Source organism: Brassica oleracea, chromosome C7 (assembly GCF_000695525.1).
Source record: "Brassica oleracea var. oleracea cultivar TO1000 chromosome C7, BOL, whole genome shotgun sequence".
In the NCBI taxonomy this organism is placed as follows: Eukaryota; Viridiplantae; Streptophyta; class Magnoliopsida; order Brassicales; family Brassicaceae; genus Brassica; species Brassica oleracea.
Genome location: NC_027754.1, coordinates 34490807 through 34509429, shown reverse-complemented (window position 1 = coordinate 34509429; position 18623 = coordinate 34490807). Strand labels below are relative to the sequence as shown.

Sequence of the window (18623 nt, the reverse complement as noted above, 5' to 3'; positions counted from 1 at the left end):
ATATTTGTCATATATATCTAAAATTTTACAAAACAACTTAAATGAAACTATTAATAATTAAAATAAAACGTTTTAAAACTCTAAATTTTACATTTTAAAGCTTTATATTACTTAAAAAATGTTAAAAAATAATAACAAATGTTGTTCACAAAAGATATTTCAACTAAATCATAAAATAATATAAATAAAATAGAACACAAAAACATCATAGTTTTAGATATACATGTTTTTAAGTCGGGTACAAATCGATTCTTATCGGATTGAGTCTATTCGGGTCGGTTCTTTTCGGATCCGGGTCTATTCGGGTCGGTTCCTTTTCGGTTCCGTTTCTTTCGGATAAAAAAAAGTTAGAACCAAAAAATACTTGTAAATTTTCTGTCCGGTTCCGGGTCGGATATTTTTGGATCGGTTCCGGTTCGGATCTTCGGCTCCAGGTTAAAATGCCCTGGCCTATTTAAGATCTTGCTAATCGCAGTTAGAATACGCTTTGTAGTGGATTTGGTGTGGACATGTCTTGAAGGGTTGGTTATAATATCTAGTTCAAATTAATATTTTCGTGGGTTTTAGTGTTCAGACAATCAATGTTGCCTTGTTTGGTATTTTACATTTGTGTGCAGATCATATCTTTATAGTAGCAAAAGCCCAAATGTTTAGGTGTGATGTAGCCGTAAAACTATGTAGACCGTTACTACGAGTTTAGCTAAATCATGTCAGCTGCTTCAGAAGAAACTTTGGTCTGAAAACCACCCAAGAAATCCTCCATACAAGCCCTGTAAGTATCCATACCCGAAACCTTCTCAGCGATCTCCAAACCAATACTCAACCATTTTCTAGCGGTCTCAAGCTGTCCTAGCCTCACAGGTAATGCTGCTCGGTTCCAAGCTGTCATTGCAAGCCATTTCCCTTCATCAGTCGGGTACTCCCCTTCCTTTAACCCAACCATGATTCTGTATGCTTGTTTATACATCTTTTGGATTGCTTCTCCGTCCTCTGTGTCCCCTTTGTGGACGCTGGATAAGGCGATCAGCTTCCGGATTATGAGAGCTATGGTTGGGTACTCTGGTGAAGCAGACGCGATCAGTGCGGATAGGCATTCGTTAAGAGCAAATGTTGACACGTCTGGGTTGGACCGTGGGCTTTGAGAAGCGAAAATCCCAAGTTGGAGAAGATAGTTGTAGTTACAAGACTTGGAACCAGCAAAGGTTTTTACCACAAGTAGCTGGAATGCTGAATTGTTGAGCCTTCCGTGTATTTCATAGGCAGTTAAAGTGTACATGAAGATGAGTTCTGGCTCCATGATACAGTCTTTACCATCCGAGAGCAAAGAAGCCATAATCTGCATTTAAAAAAAAAACATCAGACAACTGAAAGATGAAACTCAGCAAGTGATGGTGCCATCATGTGACAAAGAGGAGGATAAGACCTTTCCGGCTCTCACGAGAAGTTCTGCAGCGAGTTTGACTTGGGTTTCAGTCAGTGTGTTCTTGTTTTGCTTCTCCAAAGCAATGATAGCGGTAACACCTAATACTAGGGACCTTAAAATCATCACTGAGTTTTCTCCAGACTCACCAGTATCCAAGTAGCTGTAAAAGTCTGATGCCAGCCTACAGAATTCACCACAGAGCTCATACTTCTTTGCATTCCCACACCTTGACCCAAGATTCCAGGAAGTCAGAGCAAACCACTTCAGTTCTCGCTTTCCAGTTTCTCCTGATCCAAAGAAACACTCTGTCCCAAGCTTAGATGCCCTGCTATGAGCTTGCAACATAAAGTTAAGAGCTTCTGTTTCGCTGCCAGCGTCTTGAGTCAGTAGACTGACTAAGGTACGGAAGACAACGACCTCTGTGGTTGGCATGGTTTTCCCTGAGATGTAGAAACTCAGGAACTTGGAAAGAGAAGCAACAGCAACTGAAAGCGCTTGGCAAGAGATAGCTTCATGCGCTGCAAGGGACAGATAATGTGGAGAAAAATCAAGGCAGGACAACATTGCATCGATCTGACTGATGGCACTACTGTGCTCCTTCCTCTGTAGGCAGATTTTGAACTGCAGGAAAAAGTAGTTGTTTAAAGGTTTTTGAAACAATCTCCAAACATCTCAAGGAAAAACCATAAAATGACATTATCTCATTGACAAGGGAAAACAACATTCACCTTAAGAAAAGAGCAGTGAATATTGGGTTCAAGCTGCAGAGACAGAAATGTAGTTAGCAATCCTGAGTTGAAAAATCCAGCTAAGAGATTCGCAGGAAATAAAGTTTCTTCCTATATATGTACCTTTTCAGCTTCTTCTATGTATTCATGAGCTCGATCAAGCTGAGAGAGACCGAGGTAGCAAAGACACAAAACCCTGAAGCCTTTTGCCCTGAAAACTCTATTTTCTATATTATGTGGAATATAGAGCATCGATTTCTCAAACATCTCTGCGCTTGTCTCAAAATCTTTAGCACCGAAATGAGCCGAAGCACTGTAAACAGCAGGAGATACTCAGATTAGACCCCCACGAGATAAAAACAAGAAAGGAAACTATCAACTGCTGTGGCCAAATTGAATTACTTAGTAAACTAGGATGCAATACATACACACAGAAACGCTATACTGTAATCACAGATGTAACCAAATGAGATGAAAGAGAAAACAAACCTGTTCCACAGAACAGAATGTATTGCCTTCCTTTCGTTAGTCACTGCTTCACCAGCAAAGAGAGCAACAACCCTCTCGTCTGAAACAAGCTGAGCCACAACATTCGCTCTAATCCTCGAACCACAATCTCCTCCCCTACTCTCTCCAAGAACCCGATGGGCCACTCTAAGCGCCGTCTTTGCGCTGACATGACACCTTCCGAGCAAACCTAAGAACACACCTTTCGCAGTTTCCGCTCCAGCAGTCCCCACCACCTCAAAATAAGCCTCCACAGCAGATACCCACACCGCCTCCGGAATATCTTTGTTTCCCACCATACCTCTCAGCTCTTTCTCCGCCTCGCTATGCTTACCAAGCCCTAACCAAGCCTTCATCGCTAGCACAGGCAATGAAGCGTGTTGATCTGCTCCGTCACTCCTGAGAACTTTCACGCATTTGATCACACTCTCGAACTCACCCTTTTGCAGGTGGACAGCTGATATGAAACGGAGAGTATTGATTCTCATGCTCTTGAACTCCATGGTGTCTTCCCGATTTTTCGCAGTACCCAGCCCCTTCTCACAAAGATCCAGCGACTCATTCATGAGCCTTAGCGCATCGTTTAAACTGCAATCATCGTCCTCTCTAGACAAGGCGCTTTTACCAAACGCTAGGAACTGATTCGAGAGGGCCTTGTAGTGATCCGGTGAGCCAAACAGCATATTCTTCGCTCGATTGAGCAGCGTAACCGCCAGAGTCCTATCAGAAATCTCCCAGGCAGTTCGAGATCGCGCTAGGTTTAGATCAAGAATCAGTTTCCTTTCTCCCGCATCGGTGATTTTCGCGATATCGATCTTCGAGAGGATCTCGGTGGCTCGCTCGAAGCAATCGGAGGCGAGATCGAACTTTTTGAGGTCGTGCCATACGAGACCCGTTCGATAGTAGATGAGAGAGGACTTGATCGTCGGAGATGGAACTCCGGTGACGTCTCTGGCCAAAAATAGCATATCGGCGGCAGCATGTCTGAGATTCGCGATGCTCTCGGCGGAGGATGAGGAGGATTGGAGCGAGGCGGCGTTGGAGAGATCGACGCATGCGTTCCAGAGGCGAAAGCTGAGCTTCCATATGGTGAGCTTGAAGGAGTTACCGGGAAAAGGAGCGAGTTGACTCAGCCGAGTTAGGGATTGCCTGAGGGAATGAGGGAGAATTTGCGGTAGCGGCTGATCTTTGGAAATGGATTCGGATTGCTGGATTAGGAGCTCGATCTCGGAGAGGAGAGGATGGTGAGTGTTAGACTCGGTTTCCCGGTGAAGCTGGCGGTAGTCCGGCGTGGAGATCTCGGCGATTCTCATCTCCGACTCGTACTATTTGGCGGGAGATAGCAGAGAGAGAGAGAGAGATAGTTAGGGCTCAACGGAATGAAAGATATTTCAAAATTCAAAAAGTAACACAAACTTTTCTTTATTTACACTAATAACGCGCTTAATATTGTAATTAGTTAATTACTACCTCTTGATGGATTATTTTGTTATTTCTTTTGGAGAGTAAAGAAAGAAAACAATACAACATTGAAAATATAATTAATAGAAATACTTTTTTTTTTTTTTGTTCAACATTAATAGAAATACTTAAAGAGTGATTTTTTTTGTTTTGAGTAGGGTTGATCCTTAAAAATACTAAAATCATCCGTACAACAACAACACGAAAGGGAAACGACTAGAAGGAGAGGAGGGGTTAAAGAGCTGCCACAAGTTAACACCATAGAAGAGAGAGAGTCACAGTCACGTTCACCATCACCTTTTTTAGTCACTAGTGAAAGTACGGAGGAGGAGGAGCCTGGTATTGATAGCAGTTCCCGTAGAAGTTCCCGTGAGCAGCAGCAGCTGGACTGAAAGTGTAAGTCTGAGGAGGTGGAGGCGGAGGAGCTTGTGCCGCCATGATTGGACCGCTAAGGAAAGGTCTGTTGTCATAAACATACTGCGGATACCTCTCAGGGATGACTCTACCATATCCTGTCTTGTTGTTATTGTTGTTGTTGTGGTTGTGGTTGTCAGGGACTCGGGGTTGAGCACCACGTGGTCGCTTTGTCTGAGGCTTTGTGGGTTCTGTTGCTCTCTTTTTCTCTGCTTTGGCCTTCTCCAGCTGGAGAATCCGTTTCTGAAGTGGCTCAACTGGGTACTGCTCTTCCAGGTTATGCTCTTCCACACACTTGGCCACGGCTTTAAGACCTGTAAGCTCCCTCTCATTGAACTCATCCTGCATTGGTACACATATAGTTATGATAATCTGAGGCTTAATCTTGCGTTAGCAAGTAGTTTGATATATAATACGCCTAACGTAATTAATAACTAATGAATACGTTTCTAAGTTTCAAAGGATTTAGAACTCAATACAAGATCAGACCACTCGTTTTAACTTTTAAGCAATGTGCATTGGCACATCCCTTCATTTTCTTTTAAAGAGTAATGTATAGTGCAGGTTATCAAGTAAGGGAACACTTACCTGAACAGCAGGAGATGCATTGCCAGGTCCACCTTGGGAGGAAGATCTCTTTGCCTCGGTCAAGTAAGACTTCAGTAGTTCGACAGGTGGGAACTGTTCAGTGAGTTCAAACGCAAATGCCAAGTTCACGGCATCAATCTGTTTTCCACTGTTCATGAGAACTTCAATCACACCTACAACAATAAAGAATGGTGCGCATCAAAGATTAAGACCAACGGTATAGGTAGATGATATGGATGTGCACTATTGCAAAAACGTACAAATCCTTGACCAAACCAAACATTAACCTTCAGATCAAAAGTTATATAACATGTAATAGAATAAGACGTATAATTAAAATTAGAGAACAAACCAGGCATTTTTTCAGACAACCCAAGAGAACGGCAAAGCGCAGCTGCCTGACGACGACGTGAAACCATGGGGATCAGCTTCAAGATTCCATCCTCTTCAAAGCCGGAAACAATACCAAAAGTTGCCAGCAGCTGCAGGAACGCATGCGCCTCCAACGAATTACCATTACAAGCATCCATCTCAAGACTCCCCAGCAGTGGACTCCACCCTTCTGCAATACTTTTCGCTCTCTGCTTAACACTTTCCGAGAGAACAGCACCAAGGGAGTTGCCGTCCAGACCAGATAACAGTACGCTAAGGCACTCCATCAGCATGATACACGTCCTGCGCATTCCCAAGAGGTTACCGTCTTTCTTTCCATCACCGTTTGGTGCCTCCACAGGGTAAAACCCTTCCAAAGAGTCCAGCACTAAGCTCGCCGGGTTCGCTGCAGCCTTGAACGCCGCAGGGATCTCCTCCTTAAGTGACGCAAGGTTCTTGCGGTTGTCTGATACAAACTTATGGAGCCCTGCTGAGTCCATATCCCCGCACAGTTTCAGTAACTGCGGATAAGCCTTTACCTCAGGTGAGATCTCAGCCTCTTGCACAGTACCGTCCGGATTCTCATCGGTACCATCAGCAACAAAGGCGTTGTTGGGTGAATCCTCAGCAGAAGTGATAGTGATGGGAGGAGGATTGTTGTACTTAACCAAAGCGCTGTTTATAGCAAACACAGCAGCGTCTCTCTTCTTCTGAAGCCTTTCTAGTGACACCTTCTCCTTGGCCTCAACAGCTGCCTTCTTTTTCTCCAGTAACTCTTGAGCTTTCCTTGTTTTGGTTTCGTACTCTTTTTCTTGGTCTTCAAGCTCATGAAACCGTCTCTTCAAGGACCTCTCGAGACCATGGAAATGCTCCTCGATTTCCTTCCATTTCAGATTGAGTGTTACGGCGCGCTGGCTTTCGAGCTCAGCAAAGGCCTTCTGAAGCTGCTGAATCTTGGATGATGTAGAGTCCATGAGCGAAGCAACTGACCTGGTATCCTCCATTGCTAAAGAAAGTATTGAACAAATAAAAACAAGTAAGAGAAACAAAATAATAAACATGAATATAGTAAAGACTAAATTAAGATTCCAACATTAGACACCAGAGAATCTCAATACCGGATAACAAACATACATGTCAGAATTACAAAATATTCACTTTTATCATATTGAAGAATAAAATATCGACTTATATAATAAAGGGAATAATAAAAGATTCAGACAAAAAAAGGTTACCAAATTTAAACAAGTCCAAACTCCAAGCTGCGAAGTAGAGCTTCAAGATATATCACAAACGACAAAAACTACAAAAACAGAGACTTCAGAGTCAGTCCAGTGACATCTTCGCTCGTTAGAGAAAAAGACAAAAAACAGCAACTGTACAAATCATAGTAGACGACTATGTAAGAAAAAAAAGGGTTTTACTTTTACCTTGGCAAGACCGGAGCTTGTAATCGAGTAAAGATAAACGAACAAGATAAAATTCTACCGATTCAAGAAAAAAAAAATCATATTCCTAGTGTTAACCACAGAGACACAACTCATTCTCACCAACTAGTCCAACGATTCAGCCAAGCTGATCCAATGATTCTGATTTATTCGTCCACTCAAATCCATCACACAAGCGATCTTTGGAGAGCAAAATTCAAAGTCTTAGTAGGAAATTTTCACTAAATCGAGCTACTATTAGGCAAAATCAACAAACCCTAGCTACAGTGAACACGAAAGAAGAGTAAAGAAAGACGATACAACAACAAGAGAGAGAAAACAGCTATACCTGGAGAATCAGATGACGTAAGAAGAGATCAGAGATGTTCAGGAAGCACCGGAAGATTGTGGATCCATCTTGAGCGATCGAAAATGATAAGGGTAGGCGAGAGAGAGAAGAGGAAAGTGAAAAAATACCTAAAGGCTGCGAGGAAGGAAAGAGGAAAGTTGAAGAGAGGCAAAAGCAAAGTGATTTGTAACAGACGCTTTCTTCCTTCGTCTTTCTTTTTTTTTTTTTTAATAATATTAAGTCGAGGCACGTGATAGGTTGAGTGGTGTGTGTGTGGTGGCTCTTTCTACACCGTTCGGCTCGATGAGACGACCGGATTGGCTCGAGTCGAGAAGTGGAGTGTCCTTTAAAGTTGTAAATAGCTTTGTCACGTGAGTTTGTCTGAAGCTGCCGGAAACTTCACTTGCTTCTAATTTACTCTTTTTACCCTTTACTTTTCTCTTCCTATGGTTTGGTATCTTCACTCTCTATGTGTTATTTACTTATTTTAGGTGCCATTTAAAAAAAAAAAAAATAAACTAGGAAATCTGCATTACAAACTTGAAAACAAAAGAGGCCGACGTTGGGCCGAGTTTTCAAAATTATTAAAAGCTCAAAAAGAATAACTCTGGTTTAAAGCCCAAATAGTATTGGGCCAACTTTTCAAAATTGTTAAAAGTCCTAATAGTGTTGGGCTGACGTGGCAAATATCCAAAGTTGTATAATCGAATTTAAAAAGCCGAGATAATTCGATTTTATAAAAAAATATATATATATATAAAATTCTATGAGATTAATACTATATGATGTTGAAAAGTCCCAAAAGAAATATTTAACGCGCAAAGAAGACCTATTTGGTCTGCGTTCTCATCAGATAGATGATTTTGTTTTCTGTTCCCCGTTCTCCGCGAAGTTTTGATTAATTCCACAAAACAATCCAAGTCAACGACACACCAGACTGAAGACTAAACTCCTTTTTTTTTTTTTTAAATGTTTTAAATTATTAGAGAGAGAGAGAGAGAGAGTCATTTCATCATTCACGCTTTTCCTTCTTCTTTCATTAAACACACTTTGCAACACACAGATGCGCGACTTTCTTCTCCTCCTTCTTCCTCATCGTACTCAACACTCATGAACAAGAGCATCACGACCATTAAGAAGACGAAAGCTCGCGTTTTGTCTTCCTAATTATTTTTAACCTTCGTAAGTTCCTCCCCCAGATTGTGAATTCTCATCGGTCTCTTAAGTCAACTCATTTCAAGATCGATGTTTTTTCCTCCTCTTCTGTGGCGAATTTTCCCATTTGATTTGTTGCTATTTATAACTTCTGCCTTTTGTAATTTGCTTGCAGGACTTTTGATGCGCATCTGAGGGAACCCTAGACTCTCTTGTTCTGTAGTAGCTTCTAGCGAATTTCAAAAATACGATGGTGATTATTAGGTTAGTTTTCACAGTTTTCCTCGGGAGCTGTCTCTGCTCACTGCTCCTCTCTAGCTTCATCGATGCAAACGAGGCCAACGTGAACTGCTTGAGGAGCATAAAATCCCAGCTCACGGATCCAAACGGATATCTCTCCAGTTGGGTCTTCGGCGGCAACGAGACTGCAGGTTTCATCTGCAAGTTCGCTGGTGTGACTTGCTGGCACGACGATGAGAACAGGGTTTTGAGCATTAAGCTTTCTGGTTTTGATCTCGGGGGACAGTTTCCTGTTGCGATCAAGAACTGTACTGATCTTACAGGTCTTGAGCTTTCAAGAAACAACTTCTCTGGACCTTTACCGACCAACATCGGCTCATTGATTCCATCTCTTACAACTCTCGACCTTTCCGAGAACAGCTTCTCTGGTGAAATCCCCGTCAGTGTCTCAAACATAACCTTTCTAAACGCTCTTATGCTCCAGGGCAACCAGTTCACGGGTACTCTTCCTGCCGAGCTAGTGCGGCTAGGACGGCTCAGTAAGTTCTCTGTCGCTAACAATCGTCTCTCAGGTCCTATCCCTGTTTTCAACGACACCATCTTGAAAGTTGGACCTGGTGACTTTGCTGGTAACGCTGGTTTGTGCGGGAAGCCTCTGGGTGCGTGCGAGGGTGCTAATAGCTCTCGGGTTAAAGTTGTTGTTATAGCGGCGGTTGGGGGACTGGTTGCAGCGGCGTTAGTTGTTGGGGTTGTTCTGTTCTTCTACTTCCGTAGATTGGCTCTTGTTCGGAAGAAGTTGCAGGATGATCCTGAAGACAACAGATGGGCTAGGATCTTGAAACAACAGAAAGGTGTTAAGGTAAACCAAAAAAAAAATAACCTCATTTGGATACATGTTGTTAGGCCTGGGCAGATTATTTATCCGACACCACCGAGGAACCAAACCGAAAAATAAGGTTCGGTTCGGGTTTGGATCCTATCAGTTACCCGAGCAGATCTTATATATGTATGTAGAACTTTTAATCCGAAAACCCCCAAAATTTCGACTTCTTAACCCGAATTAACCGAAAAAATGGAACCGAATGAGATCTGAAGGTACTTAGATATTAGCCGGTTCCCAACTTTGTTACCCGAACCAAAATAACCAAACCGAACCGAATTTTCTAAATAATCGAATGGATCCTAAACTTCTAGAACCGAAGAACCATAAGAATTGAACTGGAACCAAACCAAGAACCAAATGCTACATGTTGACATGTTGTCATGTTGAAGTTCTCATATATGTTTGATGTTTGTGTGTGTTTTCAGGTTTTCATGTTTAAGAAGTCAGTTTCAAAGATGAAGCTAAGCGATCTAATGAAGGCAACGGAGGAATTCAAGAAAGATAACATCATCGGAAAAGGAAGAACAGGAACTATGTACAAAGGAGTGCTCGAAGACGGGACTCATCTCATGGTAAAGAGGTTGCAAGACTCTCAACACTCTGAGAAAGAGCTCGACTCGGAGATGAAGACTTTGGGATCCGTAAAACACAGAAACTTGGTCCCTCTCTTGGGCTACTGTATCGCCAAGAAGGAGAGGCTTCTGATATACGAGTACATGCCCAACGGTTACCTTTATGATCAGTTGCATCCCTCAGATGATGAAGAGTCCTTCAAGCCTATGGACTGGCCTACGAGGCTGAAAATCGCGTTGGGGGCGGCGAAAGGACTAGCGTGGCTTCACCACAGCTGCAACCCGAGGATCATCCATCGCAACATAAGCTCGAAGTGCATACTGTTGACTGCGGATTTCGAGCCTAAGATCTCGGACTTTGGTTTGGCTAGGCTGATGAACCCCATTGATACTCATTTAAGCACGTTTGTGAATGGAGAGTTTGGTGATTTCGGTTACGTTGCTCCGGAGTATTCAAGAACCATGGTGGCGACTCCGAAAGGAGATGTGTACAGCTTCGGGGTTGTGCTTCTAGAGCTAGTAACGGGACAAAAAGCTACTAGTGTGACACTAGGATCCGAAGAAGATACCGAGGAAGAAGGGTTTAAGGGTAACCTCGTGGAATGGATTACAATGCTATCGAGAGAGTCAAAACTGCAGGAAGCGATTGACAAGTCTTTACTTGGGAAGGGTGTGAATGATGAGATCTTTAAAGTGCTCAAAGTAGCGTGCAACTGCGTTCTACCGGAAGTAGCGAAGCAGAGGCCTACCATGTTTGAGGTGTATCAGTTTCTGAGGGCTATTGGAGAGAGCTACAACTTCACTACTGAAGATGATATCTTAGTTCCGTCTGAATCGGGAGAAGGCGACTTCATTGAAGAGCTCATAGTTCGCTGATCAAAGAGGAAGGGGGTAAGACTTCTGAAAACGAATATCTTTAGTCCTAGCAGTCCCACGATATATATATATATATATACATATATATAAGTAAGTATTGTTTTTTTCTTTCTGTGTTTGGTTTCTCCTCGTCGATGGTGTGTGGTTGTAATATAAGAAACTGTTAGATGCACTCTCTCTGTTGTTACTACACTGAGCTTTGGGTGTTTTCAGAACAGTCACTGGTTTGGTTTTGTCACTGCATCTTTGCTATTCTTTCAAATTTTTTGCAGCACTTGTTCAATTTGCTTGGAAAATTTTACATTCGTAGCACACATTATCGTCATATTACTGTTAAACAGATTCCTATTAGCATCATACTGCAACCAGTAGTATGACCTCTTCTAATGAACAAAACAACACCAAATTTGTCTCGAACAGGTTTTCAAGTCAACTGTTCGTTAGCCAGATAGCAAAAATAAAAGTTTTTTCACAAAATAAATAAATTGTATATAAAATTAAGATTTTTAAAAAAATAGGTTATACTTTTGCACTACCATATAATCCAGATATAAATACATTATGTTAGTTTTGGCCGTTTTTCCTATACAAGCCATGTCTTAAAATCCATACAAGCTGAGAATAAAATGATAAAAAAAAAAAAAAAAAGTCAAATCTAGGCTTATGTCTTGGGAGAAAATGGTTTCAAGTTGAGAGAAAGTACAAGAAATGTCTTAAAATCCGTACATCTAATGCTACTTCAAGCTAAAACAGTGCAGGTTAACAGATTGCAAGATCCCTTAAGTTTAGAGGTCATCTCATTCTAGAGATAACAGAAAAACTGAAGATTACTTCCTAATAAACTACTTCAACTACATTTTAAAATCTTAAGCCGAGAATCTGTCTCCCATGTCGTTACATACTTCATCTAGAGTAGACAGGAAGTCTCTCACAGCCATGAAAACTCTCAGCGTCTGACCTTCTTCCTTGGAAGAACCTCCATGGAATAGCTCTGTGACCTCTTCCAATGCAGACAGCGTTGAGCTCTCTTGCGCTTTGATCTTCAGAATCTCCTCACCAGCAGTTTCCAAGAACCGAGCCATCTTAGCCTCGAACTTCACCCACTGATCTCCACCACATCCACTCTCCTCGCTCAGTATCAGAAGCTCCTTGATGTTCTTGATTCCCTGACAAAGCTTCAACACACCGCTGCTTAGAACACCGTACTCAATGTCAGCTGATTTCTTGACTGTCTCCATCTCCGAGCTCAGGTTTCTGATGCGGTCTAAAGCCTTCACAGAGCCTTCTGATTTTATCATCTCCTGAACAACGAAATGCAAGACGCTGCTTCTCCCGTCTAGTCCCTTGACCTCAGCGAGCTTTAGGAGCGTGTCGAATTTGAAAGCGTGAGCGTTTGTTCCAACGCTCATCTTGTTTCCTGTCTTGAGTATAGCTTCAAGAAGTCTCGAGAACGTTTTATTGTTCCTCAGCTCTTCACAAGCAGCCTGCGAAAGCAGATAGGCTTATGAGAGACATAAGTTCACAACATTCAGGCGAACATAAAATCAAAAATCTATACCTGTACAACACCGAATGATCGTCTGACATATTCAACCTCAGGGTAGAAGTTAGCCACGGAGAGCAATGCATCAACCCGTTTGAACACGAACGGCACTTGAAGCAACTCCTTAAGGAACCTCTCAGCTGGACCAAGCTTGATCATCGCAGAATCATCACTAGCGTTCCTCAGCTTCCTCTCTTCTTCTTTACTAGGTGCCAATCTTGATAGACAATCAAGAAGCTCAGCTCCAAGTGCACCAGAGTCACCTGAATCAATAACTCAAAGATTACAAAATGGCAACAGATCAAAAACGTTTAACCAGTCATTTACCTTCAAGAAGAGCATTGCAAACATCCTTTGTGGTCAAGTTAAGTAGTTGAAGGCGAGTAGCAATGTTCTGGTATGAAACTTCATTTTGAGACGGAAGGTCATAGGTGAGACCTCTCTGGTTAATGTTTGGACTTGACGAGTTTGAGATGAACAGAGTCTCTACAATCTCTTTGTTCAACCTGCCACACACACAGTTACAGAAACAAACTTTGTTAAACTCTTATCAGACGAAAATAAAGATAACTTTCACTTTATCTTACTTGAATGAGTTTGTTTTAAGACAATCCCAAGCTGTGTTCTGACAAGAACCTTGATTAAGTTTGTCCGAAAAGGATGGCTTTCTTTCAACATTCTGAACCACAAAAGACTGTGAAGGTGGGACAAGAGGAGGCGGTCTCGTCGGAGGAGGAGGAGCTGCTACTGCTGCTGCTTGGCTCTGTTGGTTCCAAATCCGAGAAGAAGAGTCACCAATGTTGATAACAAAGTCTCTTCTTGACGAAACCGACTCAGAGGAGAGCAACACCGACTTCACATTCCGACTAAAGTCGTTCCAAATCGGCGGCGAGCTGTTTATAAACTTCCGGAACAATCCGTCGGGAGAGTTCGAAACAGACGAGTAGAGAGACGAGAGCGGCGTTCGCACGAAGCCTCCTCTATCCGGCGAGGTGGAAGCAGAGGAGATGCGAGGGAAGCTCAGATTCTGATTAAAGAAGCTGAACATTCTCAGAGAAGACGACACGTGTCCGTTGCTGTTCCTCACTCTTAGCCTCTCCGGCGACGGAGACTGAAGGCTTTGTTCCAAAGAGACGTCAGAGAGTCTACTGAATGAGCGTTGCTGCTGAACCGGAGACAAAGTCATGGAGAAGGACCTCGCCGGAGAAACCCAGCCGGAGGAGGAGGAGGAGGAGGAGCATTGCTCGAAACCGGAGCGAGACGGGCTTGAGTTCGCGGAGCTAGCTAAAGAAGCTAGAGGCGAGAAGAACTCTTCCTCTTCTTCGTCTTCGTTTCTCTCATCGTGGACCTCAGCTTCGTCGTAGCTAGGCTGGAAGCTGCGAGGCAACGGAGGGAGAGGGCGTATCTCCGGCGACTCGGGAGGCTTGACGAAACTCGTTACAACACGGTCAGGCTCCTCCTCTCCTCCGAGGTATAGAACCTCAGAGGTTGGAGAAGAAGCGGAGACAGAGAAGTTGTTGGTGATGACGTGTCTCGGCTCTTCTTCATCATACCCATGGCTATGACTACTACTACCACTACCAAGACTAGTGTTAGTGTCTTTGAAATGACGATTCTGCCCTTTCCACCGGCCGTAGAGAAACAAAGCGACGCCGATAACCGTGGCGACGACGAGGACTGCGGAGATGGCCGGGACGAGAAGAGCAGGGGAAGCGGAATGCGGTTTAGGAGAGCGGGGGAGGACGAGGGCGGAGATGTTGGCGGGGAAAGTAGTAGGGAAGGCGGAGAAGGTGGGGGGAGGCGGCGGCGGGGGAAGAGGAGGAGCGGAGGACTCGAGAGGGAAGAAAGGAGGACTTATGGGTGAAGCAGGAGTGAGAAGAGCTGATCCTGCGTCGTCGGAGAGGTGACGACGGCCGAGATTGAGGGCGGAGGAGGCGTAGGATAGAGGGGAAAGTGCGCATGATAGCAGGGGGAAGAAGAAGACGGAGGAGAAGAAACAAAAGGTCTGCATTGCTTCTGGGGTTTCTGCAGAGTCACTGTTCACATGAAAGAAGTTAAAGACACTCTCTATTATGGCTCTCTCTCTCTGTCCTTGTGAGCTGTGACATATGAGAGTAATAATAACAAGACACTGCCACCCATTTTTACTTTTACCAACCAATGTAGCTTATTTATTTATTACTACTAGATCCTAGTCTTACTTACCCCGTGATAGGTCAAATTACTACTGTTAATACTAAAAATGATAAAACATTAGCTTTGTTTTTTCAGAAAAGGATACTTGCACTAGTTTATTTTTACCAAAGGAACTATTTACCCTATAAAGGACCATTTTTGGATTTGATATACGAATTATGTATTCAAATGTATATAAGATTTAGTGAATCCAGGAAAAGACTGTTTAAGATATGCAATAATTACTTGGGCTCTGAAGTGTTTACCCGTCTTTCAAAAGAATCTTCTTGACTTTTTCTGCACCACACCACTCTCTCTCTCTCTCTCACTCTATTACCCACTTTCTTTCCTTTTCATGGGAAACATCAAACTATTGTACAGTACTATTTGGCATTTTAAACTTATTCAAAAAGCCCATCTCTCCTCCCCCACACACTCTTCTTATCTCCATTTAAGATTTTGGGGTTTACCATTTACCAATAAACCTGTTATGTAAAATGCAACATCGGATTATGAGTTACTTTATTAGGTTATTCAAATGATTAGTCACAAAACTGGAGTTATATCTAATCCAGCAGCTAGAATTAAATGAACTGCGTTGCCTTAAAGGAAGTCACGAGATTAACATGTGCGCAAAATAATTGGTGGCCAAATAAATAAGCCAAGTTACTATAGTCTTTAACAGAGATATCATGATTGCAGTTTCATGGTCTTGCCTCTTGAGCTATTTCCTTGCTTCAACATTTCTTAGTGTTAGACCACCTAAGCTAAGAGAGTATTTGCTATTGCCATTCACACTCTTTAAATATCTTCTCATTCGTACCATTTTCAATCAAGCTCTGATGAGTGGCGACTTCTTAGTGAACATATCAGTGTCGCACTACTGAACCTATTGTAGGATCTGCATACAAGTAAACATCTTTGACATCTCTTTTCTTGGGTACACGTAAAGCGCACTAGTTAAGGCTGCAAGCAGTAACCTTACCATTTTGTCATCTGAGTTGTGAATCATTTATTTTTGTCTAGCTAGAAACCACTTCATCCATGTGGACAAACAATATCTTGCAACGTGTTCCGGTAAATCCACCTGAAAAATCCACAACAGATTAAAACCACGCAGATGAGAAAACATCTATCATAAGAGGAAGAGAAAAAACAAGAACAGGAAACTCACACTGGTCCATGTTGCAGAAAACCCATCAGTGGATAGCAACCAACTTCGACTTATTTGATGCAGATCTAAAAGCTCATCATCAATGAGAACATCATCCTCATCCTCATCCTCATCATCAATAGCTCTCTTCTTTTTCTTAGCTCTATTCTTCTTCTTCCCCTTCTTGTGTCTCTTTTTAGAAACACGCCTTCTTCCATCACAGTCAGAACCACTTTCTTCAGAGAATCCTTCATGACTTACCAACGAGTGGTCACTCGACCTACGGAACTCAATCCCATTTTCTCTAAACAGAGACTCCCACGAATCTGGACTCTGACATTCCTCCGATAACCTGAACTGAACAGTCCAAGAAAGTATCCCCAATATTCTGATCACCTCTGTGTGTTTCATCTTCCAAAGCTCTCTCATAAGCAGACAAAAGCTACTTCCCTTTTCCAAACCTCTGCACACATCTGCAATAGTTTCTTTCAACACCTCTCCTTCATCATCCCCATTCTCATCACGTACAAGCCGCACTAGCTGACGACCTTGATTTATAACAGAATTCAACAATAGCAACTCATCTATAGACTCTGCATCACCACCATATCTCGACACAACAACCCCAAGCCAGGAAGACGAAGAATCACCAACAACATCCCATGATTCAACTCTCGAATCGAAACAGCCCCCAAGCAACTCAAGAAACCGGCACAAGTCACGCTCCTCGAGAGTGATAAGCAGATGCTGCGTCAAAGAAGAGAAAGACTCCTCCGTCACAAACTCCTCCACAGCATCCCACACATCGCTCACATCTTCATCATACATGAAACGGACAAAGAGATCTAGAAAGAACTTGGCGTCGAGGAACAGAATCTGCCCGTCTTTGAGCGACTCGGCAAACTCGCTGGACGACCAGAAGTCAGGAACGTTGTCTAAGAAATTCTCAACGGTTCGTTGGACGTCGAGATCGAGAAGGTAATGAGGCTTGGTAGCAACAACAGCAGGAGACTGCCCGTGTTTGCCTCGCCACTCGAGCTCCTCCCAGCAGATATCTCGGTTAGCAAACGCAAACTGGGCCAAGGCCTTTGCGCCTCGTTTGTGATCAGAGCCGCCATCAAATGCAAACTCAGAGAACCACTCTAGTATACGCTTTGGATTCCCTGCAAATAAAAATAAAGCAAAATCTCAATATCATATTATAAAAAAAAAACTGAACTTTAAAGATGAACAAAGACTTCACACCTTCGAAGAATCTCTCTAGTTGATAACTTCGTTTAGCTAACAAAGATCCAAGCTTCTTAGGCCTCTTTTCAAACATTAACTGGAGGAGCTGAGAGACGAGCTGCTTCTTTCTTGGTTTTGATCTCAGCAACTTCATGAAAAGATTGACTTTCCTTCTAGAGGATATAGAGAGGGTTGAGAGGGCGCTGCAAAGCCAAAGCCTAGCTTCTGATCGAGCTCCACGAGTCACCAGTGATTGGATGTGAGAGCTCAGTTTATTCAACTGAGGCAAAATCACGTCGGTGTTGATGCTGTCGTGAGCATCGTCGTCCCACTTGGGCTCAGATAAGAACAAGTTCACCATCGTGTGGTACTAGTAGAGATTCACTTGATCTGAGAAGAACACCAATCCAAGCAAAATTGAAACTTTTAGAAACCCTAAATCAATTCCAGGTATAAAGAGATTGACATCGAAAGTCTCTTACAATAGGGTTTCAGATCGGAGAAGAAAGAGTGCCGGTTTAGTTCGCCGTCGTGGCCGCGAGAAAACTGAAAGGAGAAAAATTGAGTTAAGCTGTATTTTTCTTTTACATAACCGAGCAGCTTCTGGTTCGCTATTTTCCCCCAGAGGTCAGACGGTTCTTTTGGACCGGTTCGAACCTACCGGCTCCATTTAATCATGTTAAAAAAAACTTTATTTTCCTAGATTTTTTTTTTTTTGTCAAGGTATTTTCCTAGATTAGTTATTTAATTATTTTAAGGAAGATAGCTGCTTGACTAACTGTTCTTTGATGATTACTAGGGATTAACCCGGGCTACGCCCGAAATTTTTATTTTTTTCTAATTTAAGTTGTTAAATTATTTATATTTAGGTTATGATATATATTTATATAAATGTTAAGATGCATGTCATAATTAAAATTTATTTTTAAATTTTAACACGTTAAATTAACATATTTTTTACTATTTAAATATTTTTTTGTAATTTTGTTGGCTATCTAGTTATCATATTTAGCAAAACTATATGTTGAGTGTTGGAATAAATGTTTTAGATATTTAATTAAACTGCAGAGTATTTTCGGATCGACCACATGCTCAACAATCGATCGATCCGTAAAAAGATGGTCGATCTCCTTGGCCAGGTAAGTACAATTTTAGCAAAAATATCTTTGATTTTCAAATATTAAGTATATAACTATTCTTTTGAGTATTGATTTTTTGAATTGTATTTTTTGATTAAATTATTGTATTATAATGTTTATGTAAATATTTTTTGTGATGTTTGAATTTGTGCTGTTAGTATACTTAACCTAGATGATATTGATGTTTAATTTCCGAAATTATATATAATGTTTTTTTTTACAAAATAGTAACGTTACATTATGGAGATAAGCCGTCTATTTTTTAAGTGAAAAATGGTAATTTTATATATGTTTAATGTAGTTTTTCTATTTTTTATGTTGTATGTTTACATATTATTTATAATTTTCGAAAATTAGTAATATTAAAATGTAAAACTATATTTTATGCCAC

The 18623-nt window shown here is 41.9% G+C and overlaps 5 protein-coding genes across 6 annotated transcripts; 1 reads left to right on the top strand and 4 right to left on the bottom strand.

Annotated features, from left to right (window-relative positions):
* Nucleotides 1-561: 561 nt before the first annotated feature.
* LOC106302239 (TPR repeat-containing protein ZIP4) lies at nt 562-4038 on the bottom strand. The gene is made up of 5 exons (XM_013738783.1): nt 2641-4038; nt 2275-2464; nt 2152-2184; nt 1424-2044; nt 562-1336 (listed from the first exon to the last, which is right to left on the bottom strand). The coding sequence occupies exons 1-5, from the start codon at nt 3969-3971 to the stop codon at nt 701-703; spliced, it is 2811 nt and encodes a 936-aa protein (XP_013594237.1). The 5' UTR covers nt 3972-4038; the 3' UTR covers nt 562-700.
* A 195-nt stretch (nt 4039-4233) lies between these two features.
* LOC106306261 (FRIGIDA-like protein 3) lies at nt 4234-7468 on the bottom strand. 2 transcript variants are annotated; one of them, XM_013742814.1, is made up of 5 exons: nt 7270-7468; nt 6729-6796; nt 5474-6499; nt 5122-5294; nt 4234-4875 (listed from the first exon to the last, which is right to left on the bottom strand). In XM_013742814.1, the coding sequence occupies exons 3-5, from the start codon at nt 6495-6497 to the stop codon at nt 4429-4431; spliced, it is 1644 nt and encodes a 547-aa protein (XP_013598268.1). In that variant the 5' UTR covers nt 6498-6499; nt 6729-6796; nt 7270-7468; the 3' UTR covers nt 4234-4428. The 2 variants fall into 2 exon arrangements, with proteins under 2 accessions (XP_013598268.1, XP_013598269.1); XM_013742815.1 differs by lacking the exon at nt 6729-6796 and having other exon boundaries at nt 4429-4875; nt 7270-7443.
* An 804-nt stretch (nt 7469-8272) lies between these two features.
* On the top strand, nt 8273-11233 carry LOC106306574 (probably inactive leucine-rich repeat receptor-like protein kinase At5g48380). Its single transcript, XM_013743233.1, has 3 exons — nt 8273-8451; nt 8600-9523; nt 9973-11233. The coding sequence occupies exons 2-3, from the start codon at nt 8675-8677 to the stop codon at nt 10993-10995; spliced, it is 1872 nt and encodes a 623-aa protein (XP_013598687.1). The 5' UTR covers nt 8273-8451; nt 8600-8674; the 3' UTR covers nt 10996-11233.
* A 423-nt stretch (nt 11234-11656) lies between these two features.
* On the bottom strand, nt 11657-14643 carry LOC106306973 (formin-like protein 9). The gene is made up of 4 exons (XM_013743786.1): nt 13126-14643; nt 12866-13044; nt 12554-12801; nt 11657-12479 (listed from the first exon to the last, which is right to left on the bottom strand). The coding sequence occupies exons 1-4, from the start codon at nt 14547-14549 to the stop codon at nt 11862-11864; spliced, it is 2469 nt and encodes an 822-aa protein (XP_013599240.1). The 5' UTR covers nt 14550-14643; the 3' UTR covers nt 11657-11861.
* Nucleotides 14644-15218: 575 nt separating this feature from the next.
* On the bottom strand, nt 15219-17711 carry LOC106301830. The gene is made up of 5 exons (XM_013738313.1): nt 17576-17711; nt 17112-17483; nt 15888-17029; nt 15699-15800; nt 15219-15614 (listed from the first exon to the last, which is right to left on the bottom strand). The coding sequence occupies exons 2-4, from the start codon at nt 17452-17454 to the stop codon at nt 15726-15728; spliced, it is 1560 nt and encodes a 519-aa protein (XP_013593767.1). The 5' UTR covers nt 17455-17483; nt 17576-17711; the 3' UTR covers nt 15219-15614; nt 15699-15725.
* Nucleotides 17712-18623: the final 912 nt, after the last annotated feature.